We start from the raw sequence: 12,298 nt of genomic DNA on the forward strand, positions 1-12,298 counted from the left end.
ATGGCCAGTTTGTTTGCGTCCCGCGGTGCAGTTTGGGTTTATGTGGGGATCAACATGTGGTCGGTGAGTGGGAGCCAGAACAAAAAAGTTGTCAGTGTAATGATCTTCTGTTGAGATGTGTTTTAGTAGTGAAATTCTTGGACTGTCATTGCTCATGAAAAGTGCTGTCACATGAAAAGTGCTGTGGGGTAAATACTGCATTTTATTAATATCAGCAGAACTGACTTAAATGGGGCCTGTGTTGTGTAGTCTTGCCTTAATCTTTGTATTCAGTGTGAGAGAAGCTATTTGTATATATTTGCTTGCATATGCAACCACACTTAACTTGAGGCCCTCAGCATCTTCTGTAAGTATCAATGTGGCCCTTGGGGCTTCCAAAGTTGAGTTGTCCTACCTCTTCCCTGTCAGGTGTCTGTCTAACCAGGTCTTAAATCTCTCCAGTGATGGAGATTCCGCAATCTCACTAGGCAATTTATTCCAGTGTTTAACCACCCTGATAAGTAGGAAGTTTTTCCTAATGTCCAACCTAAACCTCCCTTGCTGCAATTTAAGCCCATTGCTTCTCATCCTGACCTCAGAGGCCAAACAGAACAATTTTTCTTCCTCTTCCTTATGACACTCTTTTAGATACTTGAAAGCTGCTCTCATGTCCCTTCTCGGTCTTCTCTTTTCCAAGGTAAATAAAGCCAATTTCTTCAGCCTTGCCTCATATCTCATGTTCTCTAGACCTTTCATCATTTGTGTTGATCTTCTCTGGACTTTCTCCAGTTTCCTGAAATGTGGCACCCAGAACTGGACATGATACTCCAGCTGGGGCCTAATGTAGATGGCTTATTCCCTGCCTAGGGGATGTGAGACTGGACAGGTTAATTTCCAATCCTCCTGTTTATTCTTTTCCTAAGCCAGGAGGGCACAGTGGTTCTGATGGGGGCTCTGCAGGAAGGCAGCCCGCACTGCCCCCTGCCTGAAACCTTGTGTAGGTGTTAAACAGCTGTCCAGCCCACCCTAGCGGTGACTGCATTTAAACATGCCTGAAGCAACACAGCACCAGCAATGGACAGGAGAATGGCTCCTGGGCATGGCTTGCTCATGACTGCTTCAGTCCCACTGGATGGGCCCAGCCTCTTTTCTTCCCCTCCCCTGCTTTGCAACGGGGCTGTAGACTCTGGGGAAGACGGGTGTAGGCAGGCAGAGGTGTCTCTCTGGGAAGTGGGCCCATTGAAAGGAGACTGGACCTGTGGATGCCTTGGGGGTCAGCAGCAAGGGCCTGCTTTGGGAAGCCCCCTCTTTGGAGGTGAATGTGGCAGCATTGAGACACCACCCAGAAGCAGGCGCCACAGACACTAACTGCAGATTCATGAGATGGCTCTCTCAGATCTTCACATGCATAAGGGGAGCAGTGGCATAGTGAGGGGGCCGGAGGAGTCAGTTGCCCCTGAGAGAAAAATAATATAAAATTTAGTTCAAAATAGATGTCACACGGTTTTAAAAGGAATACCGTATCTCCTGCCTTTTGTCTATTTTTGTCTCTTTAGGCCCCCCGTTAAAATTTTCAAAAGCACTTGAGTGACTAAAGTCATTTTTGAAAATTGGACTTGGAAATCTAAGCTCAGATTTTCAAAGGTAATTAAGCTCCTAAAGAGATAGTTGCCAACTCGGATCTTCAAAGATCTGTACACACCTTTGAAAATCTGGTCATAAGTGTCTTAGTCAGTTCTGAACGTAGGAGCCCAGTCCTAATTCCTTCAGGCTTTTTTTTTAAATTTGAACATTTATCTACACTAATTCCCCTCCTTTCTCTTTCACTATCCAATAAATGCATGGATCAAAATTATAGGTGCTTTGTGAATATGCTGACTTGAGAGTGGAAAGATTTCATATTGTCATGTATGATTCCTGCTAACCCATCTCAAATATTAAAAACTAGGTAGATACATGTTCATATCAGGAGCTGTTGAATTCAGTTTACCATTTGCAGTATCTCATTAGGATGTTTAGTGGAGAAGATATTGTTTTTTGTTGTTTTTTTATTTATACTGTGGGCAAAGCATGGGTTCACAAGAATTCCTCCATTGTTTTACCATGAGTCTCAAAACATTTGGGCTGTGTCTAGACTGGCAAGTTTTTCCGCAAAATCATCTGATTTTGCAGAAAAACTTGCCAGCTGTCTACACTGGCCGCTTGAATTTCTGGAAAAGCACTGACGATCTCATGTAAGATCGTCAGTGCTTTTCCGGAAATACTATGCTGCTCCCATTTGGGCAAAAGTCTTTTTCTGAAAGACTTTTGCGCAAAAGGGCCAGTGTAAACAGCACAGTAGTGTTTTCCGCAAAAAAGCCCCGATCGCGAAAATGGCGATCGGGGCTTTTTTGCGGAAAACCGCGTCTAGATTGGCCACGGACGCTTTTCCGCAAAAAGTGCTTTTGCGGAAAAGCATCCTGCCAATCTAGACGTGCTTTTCCGAAAATGCTTTTAACGGAAAACTTTTCCGTTAAAAGCATTTTCGGAAAATCATGCCAGTGTAGACGTAGCCTTGGTGTTTTTCTAAAGGCCTGGAGTCAGTTGATTATGTAGGAATCTCAGCTTTCATTTAAAAAAAGTTCTCTATACTTCTGGGCCTTACAGCTAAAGGCCCTCAGCTGTATTTAAAATACGAACCCTAAATACTCAAGAAACAAAAGGCCAATAAAAATCCAACGCGTTTTATTTTTAAAAAAATCTTATGATTTGTAGACCATTCTCATAACTTTGTGTAGGCGTTCCTTGTGATTTTTGGGTTGGCAATGCTGCTCTTTGATTGGTGAATTTAGAGAGGTCTCTCCCTTCAGTTTCCCTTTCCACCCTCCTTTTTTGTCACAGGTCATCAGAGAATCATAGAGACAACGGAGAGTAGTGTGAGTCCATGACTCTGGTTAATGACTGGTCAAGGTGACTAACTATTATCAGCCAGTGGTCTGAATGAGCTATCTACTGCCATCTGTTAATCAACTGTAAGAAAAGGCTTCACGAGCAGACCTTATTTATATAGACAACCTACTTAGCCACAGAGATCAGTAGACACACTTGCTGTGTCAAGGTGATCAATTTTGGCTCTTTTGGGTTGAAATTCACTTAAGTCTTGGAGCTGGGAGAATGAAATGTTGTTATCCATACTGTATGATTAAAAGACCTGAACTTAATATGACCTGGCTTAGGGTCTACCATAACTTGAACACTAAGCAGAGGATAGTGAGTCACATCTAATTGAAAGTCACAGAAGATGGAAACAGGTTTTATTTCTGGTGGTGTAGAATCTATTTGGGAGTCCTCAATTATATCTGACACTTTACATCCAGTGTTTAAAGGCAGAGCTGGCTAGAATCAATTGAGAGTCCTTGTCTTGTCTCAGTGATTGCTTGAGAAAAACTCATTGATAAAATCTTGTGTAGACTGACCTTGGACTCAACATGAATATAGGCAAGCAACACGGGAATGCAGGGGCAAGATTGGAAAGGCAAAGGCACAAAATGAGATCAAACTAGCTACAGGCATAAAGGGAAACAAGAAACCTTTTATAAATACATTAAAAGCAAGAGGAAGACCAACGACAGGGTAGGCCCACTGCTCAGTGAGGAGGGAGAAGCAGTAACAGGGAACTTGGAAATGGCAGAGATGCTCAATGACTTCTTTGTTTCGGTCTTCACCGAGAAGTCTGGAGGTGTGCCTAACGTAGTGAATACAAGCAGAGAGAGGGTAAGTTTAGAAGATAGGATACACAAAGAACAAGTTAAAAATCACTTAGGAAAGTTAGATGTCAGCAAGTCACCAGGTCCTGATGAAATGCATCCCAGGATACTCAAGGAGCTGATAGAGGAGGTATCTGAGCCTTTAGCTATGATCTTTGAAAAATCATGGAAGACAGGGGAGATTCCAGAAGACTGGAAAAGGGCAAATATTGTGCCCATCTATAAAAAGGAGAATAAGAACAACCCAGGAAACTACAGACCGGTCAGTTTAACGTCTGTCCCAGGGAAGGTAATGGAGCAGGTAATTAAGGAAATCATATGCAAACACTTGGAAGGTAATAAAGTGATAGGGAATAGCCAGTATAGGTTTGTGAAGAACAAGTCATGCCAAACTAATCTGATAGCTTTCTTTGATAGGATAACGAGCCTTGTGGATAAGGGAGAAGCGGTGGATGTCATATACCTAGACTTTAGTAAGGCATTTGATACGGTCTCGCATGATATTCTTATTGATAAACTAGGCAAATATAACTTAGATAGGGCCACGATAAGGTGGATGCATAATTGGCTGGATAACTGTAGTCAGAGAGTTGTTGTTAACGGTGCTAAATCCTGCTGGAAATGGATAACAAGTGGAGTTCCGCAAGGGTCTGTTTTGGGACCCGTACTGTTCAATATCTTCATCAATGATGTAGATATTGGGATAGAGAGTACACTTATTAAGTTTGCAGATGATACCAAACTGGGTGGGGTTGCAACTTCTTTGGAGGATAGGGACATAATTCAAAATGACCTTAGCAAGTTAGAGAAATGGTCAGAGGTAAACAGGATGAAGTTTAATAAAGAGAAATGCAAAGTGCTCCACTTAGGAAGGAACAATCAGTTCCATACATACAAGATGGGAAGCGACTGTCTAGAAAGGAGCATGGCGGAAAGGGATCTAGGGATCATAGTGGACCACAAGTTGAATATGAGTCAACAGTGTGATGCTGTTGCAAAAAAAGCAAATATGATTCTAGGCTGTATCAACAGGTGTGTTGTAAGCAAAACTCGTGAAGTCATTCTGCCGCTCTACTCTGCACTAGTTAGGCCTCAGCTGGAGTACTGTGTCCAGTTCTGGGCGCCACATTTCAAGAAAGATGTGAAGAAATTGGAAAGGGTACAGAGAAGAGCGACAAGAATGATTAAAGGTCTAGAGAACATGACCTATGAAGCCAGGCTTCATGAACTGGGCTTGTTTAGTTTGGAAAAAAGAAGATTAAGGGGGGACATGATAGCGGTTTTCAAATATCTAAAAGGGTGTCACAAGGAGGAAGGAGAAAATTTGTTCCTCTTGGTTTCTGAGGACAGGACAAGGAGTAATGGGCTTAAAGTGCAGCAGGGGAGGTTTAGATTGGACATTAGGAAAAAATTCCTAACTGTCAGGGTGGTCAAATATTGGAATAAATTGCCAAGGGAGGTGGTGGACTCTCCCTCTCTGGAGATATTTAAGAACAGGTTAGACAGACATCTGTCAGGGATGGTGTAGACCAGGCATGTCCAAAGTCCGGCCCGGGGGCCAATTGCGGCCCGTGTTCCGGTTTAATACGGCCCCCAGGGTAATTTGGCAATATCTATTTTTTATGGCCCCCAACGAATCCATATGTATTGAGATGAATACATTGTAAAATCTCAGTTAATGTCAGTTGGTCTAAATCAGTTATAAATACATTTGGACACAACATTATACTTGGTGTTATGTTCCTGTTCATATTTTTTGAACTTAAAAGTTGACAGACAACCTTTATTACCAATAATATGTCATGTACTTTACAATGTTCCTGACATATATTTCAGCTTCCTGGATTTTTTTTTTCATCTGGCCTTCAGATATGAAAGGCAGAGCGATTTAACACCTGTTTAGATTTGTCATCCATGTGACGAAATGAAAAGTATGCCGTTTGCAATAAACTTTGCATAAAATAGTTAATTTGCATTTAATTTTAATGGTTCAAAGAATGTCAGGCAAAATGGTCGGCCCTCACACATGTTCACTTTATCAAATCTTGCCCTCTTTGAAAAAAGTTTGGACACCCCTGGTGTAGACGGAGCTTGGTCCTGCCTTGAGGGCGGGGGGCTGGACTCGATGACCTCTTGAGGTCCCTTCCAGTCCTATGATTCTATGAACATGAAGGCAGTGTGTTGACGGGCAGTGCAAAGGAGGCAATGGTGGTGAGATACCATATTACCTAGTGAAATCATTGGTGCTGAAATCACTAAGGACTGGAATTTGACCATAGAACTGACACTTTCTTAACAAAGACTCCATTTTTGCTATTTAAAAAGTAAATCAATGTAGCAGAAAACTGCAACGCTCTCAGGTAACTTTTTAAAAATCAAACTTTAACCTTTATTGAAAAAATTGGATAGTTTGCAATTGAAAATATTTGACCTACACTTAAGGCAACTGATTTAATTTTGTGTAAAATTTTGCATAATAAAGGATGGCATTTTTTTTTAAATGTTCAACCATATTGATATACATTTTGATCAGATATTTGTGTGTGGTTGTGGTTTGGTGTGTGTGGTTTTTTTTTTTCCTCAACAAAAAATCCTGGGTGGGTGGGCGGGTTTGAACTGGGCCCCGCACTTCCTAAAGCCAAAATGGTTCGAATTGGGCCCCGCACTTCCTAAAGCCGGCCCTGCCTATTGGTCTGGAGAGCCTCTCTCTCAGCTCTTCTTTCCAAAGCAACTCTCAATGGTAGGCCATTATCCCATCTTCTTCTCAGTGTAATTTCCCAGTTTCCTAGCAGAAGAGGCTGTGATAAAAGTATGCAAACGATCTGTTTCTTTACAGAAGGTAGATCAGGAACGTCTCAGCCCCCTTCATGCCACACAAAACAAGGGGATGGTTAATGACTCACTGCCACATTGTCATCAAGTCCAGCATCTTACAGGACTCCAAGAAGGATTGGCCACTTATGTGAATAACAAGGGCAGTCAGAGTCAGAACAGGAATGCTGAAAAGAGCCGTGAAACGGATGTACCAGCTCCTGCTCCTGGTCCATGAACTTACACAGTAGCAGAGCCCTGTCCCTGGGCAGGCTAGCTACTGAAACATTAGTTCCTTGTTACCTGGGATTTTCTTTCCTACTCTGATTCATTGTCTGTCCTGCTCCAGGTTTCAAAAGGCTAGGACCCTATTGCTGATTTGACAAATGCTGCGATCTATCCTCTGATAAAAATGTATCGGTTTCAGGCTTCCCCAGAACTATACAGAAATGCAAAAGATATTGGCTAAAGCCATACTAAAAATTAAACTGTTTACATTTGATGAATTTTAGAGCTAGTGCTATTTTGCATGGAGTTCTTTTGCCTAAAGAGACCCTATTCTGCTGATGTCTTGACAGTCTGGCCCCATGAAAGAATGGAAGTAAACAGTCACATTGGGAAAAGCCAATACACTGAGAAAAATAAACTCTCAAATCCAGATTTCCAGGGTTATCCATGTAGTTATGGTGACTGTGTCCAGTCGACCTACCCTCCTAACCAGCTAGCTGAATGTTTCTTTACCACAAAAGCACATTCCAATCATGTGCATACTGTTTTGAAACTGTAGGCCCTAGTGCTTAGTGAATATTGCAAGCAGACCAGACATATCTAAGGTGGGGCTTGAAACCGTCAAAGACACAAAAATAGTTTATCTGAGCAGCAATGAGAATAAATAACAATAGAGCTTTTAGAGAGGAACTAGACTACAGTTAAATCAATATCACCATGCATTTTTATTTATCCAACAATCTCAAAATTTATCACACACGAAATGACTCTCAATCTAGAGAGAGAAAAAGAGAATATAAAACATTCACTGGATAAACAGTAAACTAAAATGGAGGGCCATGTTTTCCAAGGTGGCATATGATCGTGGTGGTTTCAATATCTGGATGCCCAACTGAGATACCTTAAAGGGAACAGAATTTTAGAAAAGCCGGATCACCTGCCCTTTGGAAATCAGGCACCTATAAGGTGTCACAAACGGGGCACACAAAAATTAAAGCACTCCCAAAGCACTAGTCACTTTGGAAAATGTTGACCACTGAGTTTAGATGACTTGCCCAAGGCCATATAGTAATTTAGTTCAAGAACTGGGAGAATCAAGAGCCATGCTTCTGACCAGCATGCCAGGGCATCTGTGAGCTGGAAGTGGAGTTTCCTCCTGCCCCTCTGTCTCTGCCAGCTGGAGGCGAAGCCCCAGATTACTATCAATACTCACCTCTGGATCTGCCAGGATCCCAGCAAATTGCTGATAAGTGAAGGTCCCAGTTTGCAACGTCAGCTCTCCTTCTTGGTCTGAGCCCTGCCCACACAGGACCAGTAGTTTATAGGCAGACAAATCACACACCAGCGACCGGACCTGTTACCGTGAGACAGACATTTGTCAGCACCCAGGTTTGGAGTTCTACGGCTGTCGGGTTCTATGGTTATCGAGACAATTCCACAGTCTCAGCCAGCACCAGGCTCCAGGCTGGGAGATTCTAGTACCTGCACTTGAGCAGTGAGGTGCTAGGTCGCGCTGAGCACTCAGGCCCGCTATTTCTTATTTACAAGCTGCTTTTCAAAGCAGGGCTTTTCTAGACAGGCTGGTCGCTTGTAGAGGCAGAAGCGCTGAAAGACATCGCTGCTGCCTGCCTGGCCCAGCTACAGGCCAGGCTGGGCTTTCCAAACAGGCACAAGGGAGTTAGGTACACAAGTTCCTGAAGCCCTTTGCAAACCCTGCCTCCAAAGCAGCTTGCACTCCTTGCTCCCAAGCCTCAGCCTCGCTTGGAGATGTTTCCAGCAGCAAGGTTTGCTCCATTCAGGAATCCCACCCAGCTCCACTGCCTCTTATGGGCTGACGCTCTCCCTCTGTGCTGCTAGAAGAGCTTCACAAACACTCTAGAAAGTAGGCAGTTCCCAGGAGTTTGCTGCCCAAGAGCCAGCGTAGGTTCCAAGGGCGACTGTGGCATGGCACTGCGTGTGACCCGGAAGAACCTGGGACCTCTGGCAATGGATGAAGCCGGGCTTTTCCTGCTGGGTAAGCACCCTGGGCACGTAGCCTGCAACGAATGCTGCTGGCTGCACACCAGACCTGGGCACGCTGCTCATGAGGGGTGAGAAATGCTCGTGCCTTGGCTAGCAGGCCTGGCGGACGTGCAGAAAGTGCCAGCGCCTGCCTGCTGCCACAGGCCGTTCTTGGTCCTTACCTCAGAAATGATGCTGTCCACATTGGGATTCACCAGGATCACTGTCTCCAGAGTCTCAGTCCGGTGATGAAGGGTCCTTTGGCCTAGGGAGAGACAGGAGGGAAAAGCCCGCTGGTGGGTTGCCAACAACTCTGCCCCCAGAGCTTCACTTGGCTGCAGCCTTTCCCCGGCTCCGGGGCTCCAGGTCTCACATCGTGTCCAAGTGTGTAAGTTTCACTCTTGGCTGCTTACAGGCCAGCGCCATGCCCTTTCCAAACCAGACCAAACCAGCCTGGGGCTCCACCTCAGACGGTAGCCCCTGTGCCTCCTCCCCAGTGCCCGGGAGGCTGCCCCACCCAGCAGGCACTGGAGCCTTCTGCACCCGCACAGGCTGCTAGCTCTGTTCAGTGCTGTTGCCAGGGAAGCAGCTTGGGAGGCAGCCAAAGCTGGTTGCTCTGGGGCTTTGAGAGCCAACAGTGGGAGCAGCAGCAGCTGTGCTTGCCCTTGCCAGGGACAGGGAGTGTTCCAGGGGAGGCTTTTGTCACTCTCAGGAAGTTGCCTCAGGCTGACTTACTCCAGAATGAAGACGGGAGGAGACTGGACCGGCAGGCAGTGCCCAGCACACTGAGGCAGGGCTAGGTACTAGCTAGAGCATCTGATGGGCTTGTCTAAGGTGCCCGCAGAAACCCCCAGTGACAGAATCCACAGCCTCCCCAGAGCACCTTCCTGAGCTTAGCGGGTGGGATGAAGTTCCCGCAGCTCAGCGGGATTTACCCAGGCTAATTAAGGCACCCTTCTTCCACACAGTTAGCAAAAGCCTACTGGACTCGGGCCCACAGCCCAGCCGGCACCAGGAGAATGCACACAGGGCCACGGGGTGCATCAGACCAGTGGGCCATCGAGCCACATGCCTTGTTGCTGGCTTAGTCGAGATCCATTGCTTCAGAGAAAGCAACGCTGCAGCAGACAGCCCTGGACTAGCCTGCCAGGGGCAGGGCTCTGCTACTGCTGGTCTGTAAGTTCCTGGGCCAGGAGCAGGAGCAGGTACATCCGTTTCACGGCTCTTTTCAGCATTCCTGTTCAGACTCTGACTGCCCTTGTTATTCACAGAAGTGGCAAATCCTTCTTGGGAGTTCTGTTAAGACGCTGGACTCGACGACAATGAGGCTGTCTGGTGTGTGGCCAAGTACTTCCTTTTACCACCTTCACGTCAGCCACCTTTACATTTCATTAAACTTGCCCTTGTTTTGTGTAGCATGAAAGGGGCAGAGATGTCCCTGATCTACCTTCCGTAAAGCAGCACATAGTTTGTAGACTTTTATCACAGCCCCTTCTACTTGTCCCCTCTCACATAACAATCCCAATCTTTCCTCTCTTTCTAGGTGAGTTTTGCCAGGCCCCTGTTCATAATCACCCATCTCTGCACACCTCTATTTTTGCTACAGCCTTTCTCAGCTGGGGTGACCAGCACAGAACACAGTATTCTCAGTGAGGGCAACCTGTGGATTTACATAACGACATTATAATATTTTACATATCACTGCCCACTGGCCTAACATTCTGCCTGCATTTGTGACTGCTGCAGCACACTAGCAAAATTCCTAATTAAGCTTCCGAAAATGCTGCTCAAGTCCTTTCCCTGGGCTGAGCTCCTGACACGGATCTAAATTAACTGCATCTGTGAGTAGCTCAAACTGCTCCTTCCGTGCACACGACTCTGCCTCTGTCAGGCCGGAATTTCATTAGCCATTGTAGGCCCCTTCTGATGTTCCTCACACTCATCTCTCGCCCTCCTTTCCCATGTGCACACTTTGCAACCTCCCTGCTCAGCCTTGTGTCCAGATGATCTAAGCACTATATTAAGCAGCAGGTGAATTAGCACAGAACCCGTCCCCCATTAGCCTCCCTTGCGCCTTTTGCCAGGATGAAAGGGAGCTGTTTACTCCTCCTCTCAGAGCCAATTTCTGACCCAGGGCAACACTCCCACCCCATGGTGGTGGGTCAGTAGTTACAAAAACTCGCAGCTCTCCCACGGAGCCACACGAGACCCCAAAGCTCTCAGGGGCAGCTGCCAGTCCCTGCAGACCCCGAAGAAAATGGGCCGCACTAGCAGGGAAGAGACACGCTCCTCCCATTCTGAGCCACGCCCAGGGAAGAGACCTGGGATTTTTCTCCTCGGCTGCCCTCCCAGGGAGCAGCCAGACAGCACGTTTCAGAACAGACAGCCCCTTCCCACAGCTCTTGCTGCTCCAGCCATGTCTGTGGCCGCTTCTGAGCGGGGGCTTGTCCAGTACCTACAGCAAGTAATGCAGCCCATGCACAGATGAAATACGGAGTGCAGCAAGGTCTTACGGGCCACTCAACAGCACTCACGTGTGCATCTGCGCACGGCACAGCTTGTCCATTCCATCACGCAGGAGTGGGCACAGCACCGGGGACTTTGGTGAAAACTGGGAAACGGGGGCTGCTTAGCAGAGCCAGCAACTCTGGCTATGTCTGCACTTGTCACTGGTGCAAAGAAGTGGCTGATGGCAGCTGTTAACGCCTTCCAGCTTCGCCTCCCAGGCCCATCTCATCACCCCAACAGAGTTTAAAATGGCCACCCGGTTAACAACGAATCTCCCAGACCGAAGAGAAGACCAGGATCGATGGGAGAGTGGGGCCACACAGATCTCCTGGCATGGGGCGGGGTGCAGGCAGGGATGGGAGCGTGGCACACAGGGAGTTGGTGGTGGAATGGAAGGAGGCAAGAAGCCCCACCCATGAAAACCCAGCAGCCAGGGAATGGCGATTCTCCCACATCCCGAGCTTGCGCCCATCCAAGGGGCTCAGGCTGGACTCTGGCGGACAGGAGCAGGCCCACTGTGAACGGCTGTGGCTGCAGAGCCAAACAGAGTGAAAGTCTGGTGCTCATCCGACTCCTGCCCAAGCAGCGAAGACAGGCTGTGGTGACAGGAGGGCACAGCCATTCGCCCTGCCCCACACACTGTAACTTTTCTACTGAATCCCAGGGAAGCATTTCTCCGCGTTTTTAATCTGCCTTTTCAGTTGCTCTGGCGCTCCTAGCAGCCAAATAGGCGTTACCAAGTCTGCTTTGTTTTGTTAATAAAATCGCCCCTCAGACTACCGTCTGAGTCCTGTGCCCTCCGAGGCTGGAGGCTCTGTGTGCCCAGGCCCTTACGCTGCAGGTCAGCTGGTAAGAAACGACCGTTTGTTTTGAAGCCCTCTCCAGAGGGACAGTGCAAGAGCTTGAGGGTACCCACAGGAAGGCATTCCCAGGTGTGTCTTCCGGGGCTCTCCAAGGGGGGTTGCATTTGGGTGATGGCAGCGGTACCCCCAGTGTCAGGGTGTCTGTGACTGTGGGGCGTTCTG

At 46.9% G+C, this 12,298-nt stretch overlaps 1 protein-coding gene across 3 annotated transcripts in view; it reads right to left on the bottom strand.

Annotated features, from left to right (window-relative positions):
- MAP1A (microtubule associated protein 1A) overlaps positions 1-12,298 on the bottom strand; it is a 117,191-nt gene that overhangs the window by 17,746 nt on the left and 87,147 nt on the right. For all 3 annotated transcript variants that reach the window (XM_075916980.2, XM_075916979.2, XM_075916983.2), the window contains 2 exons: positions 8,948-9,030; positions 7,978-8,118 (listed from right to left, as the gene is read on the bottom strand). In XM_075916980.2, coding sequence (XP_075773095.1) covers positions 7,978-8,118; positions 8,948-9,030 — 224 coding nt within the window. The remainder of the gene's footprint in view (positions 1-7,977; positions 8,119-8,947; positions 9,031-12,298) is intronic.

The sequence above is a fragment of the Pelodiscus sinensis genome, chromosome 14 (genome assembly GCF_052426305.1).
Source record: "Pelodiscus sinensis isolate ZL-2025 chromosome 14, ASM5242630v1, whole genome shotgun sequence".
NCBI classification, from domain to species: Eukaryota; Metazoa; Chordata; order Testudines; family Trionychidae; genus Pelodiscus; species Pelodiscus sinensis.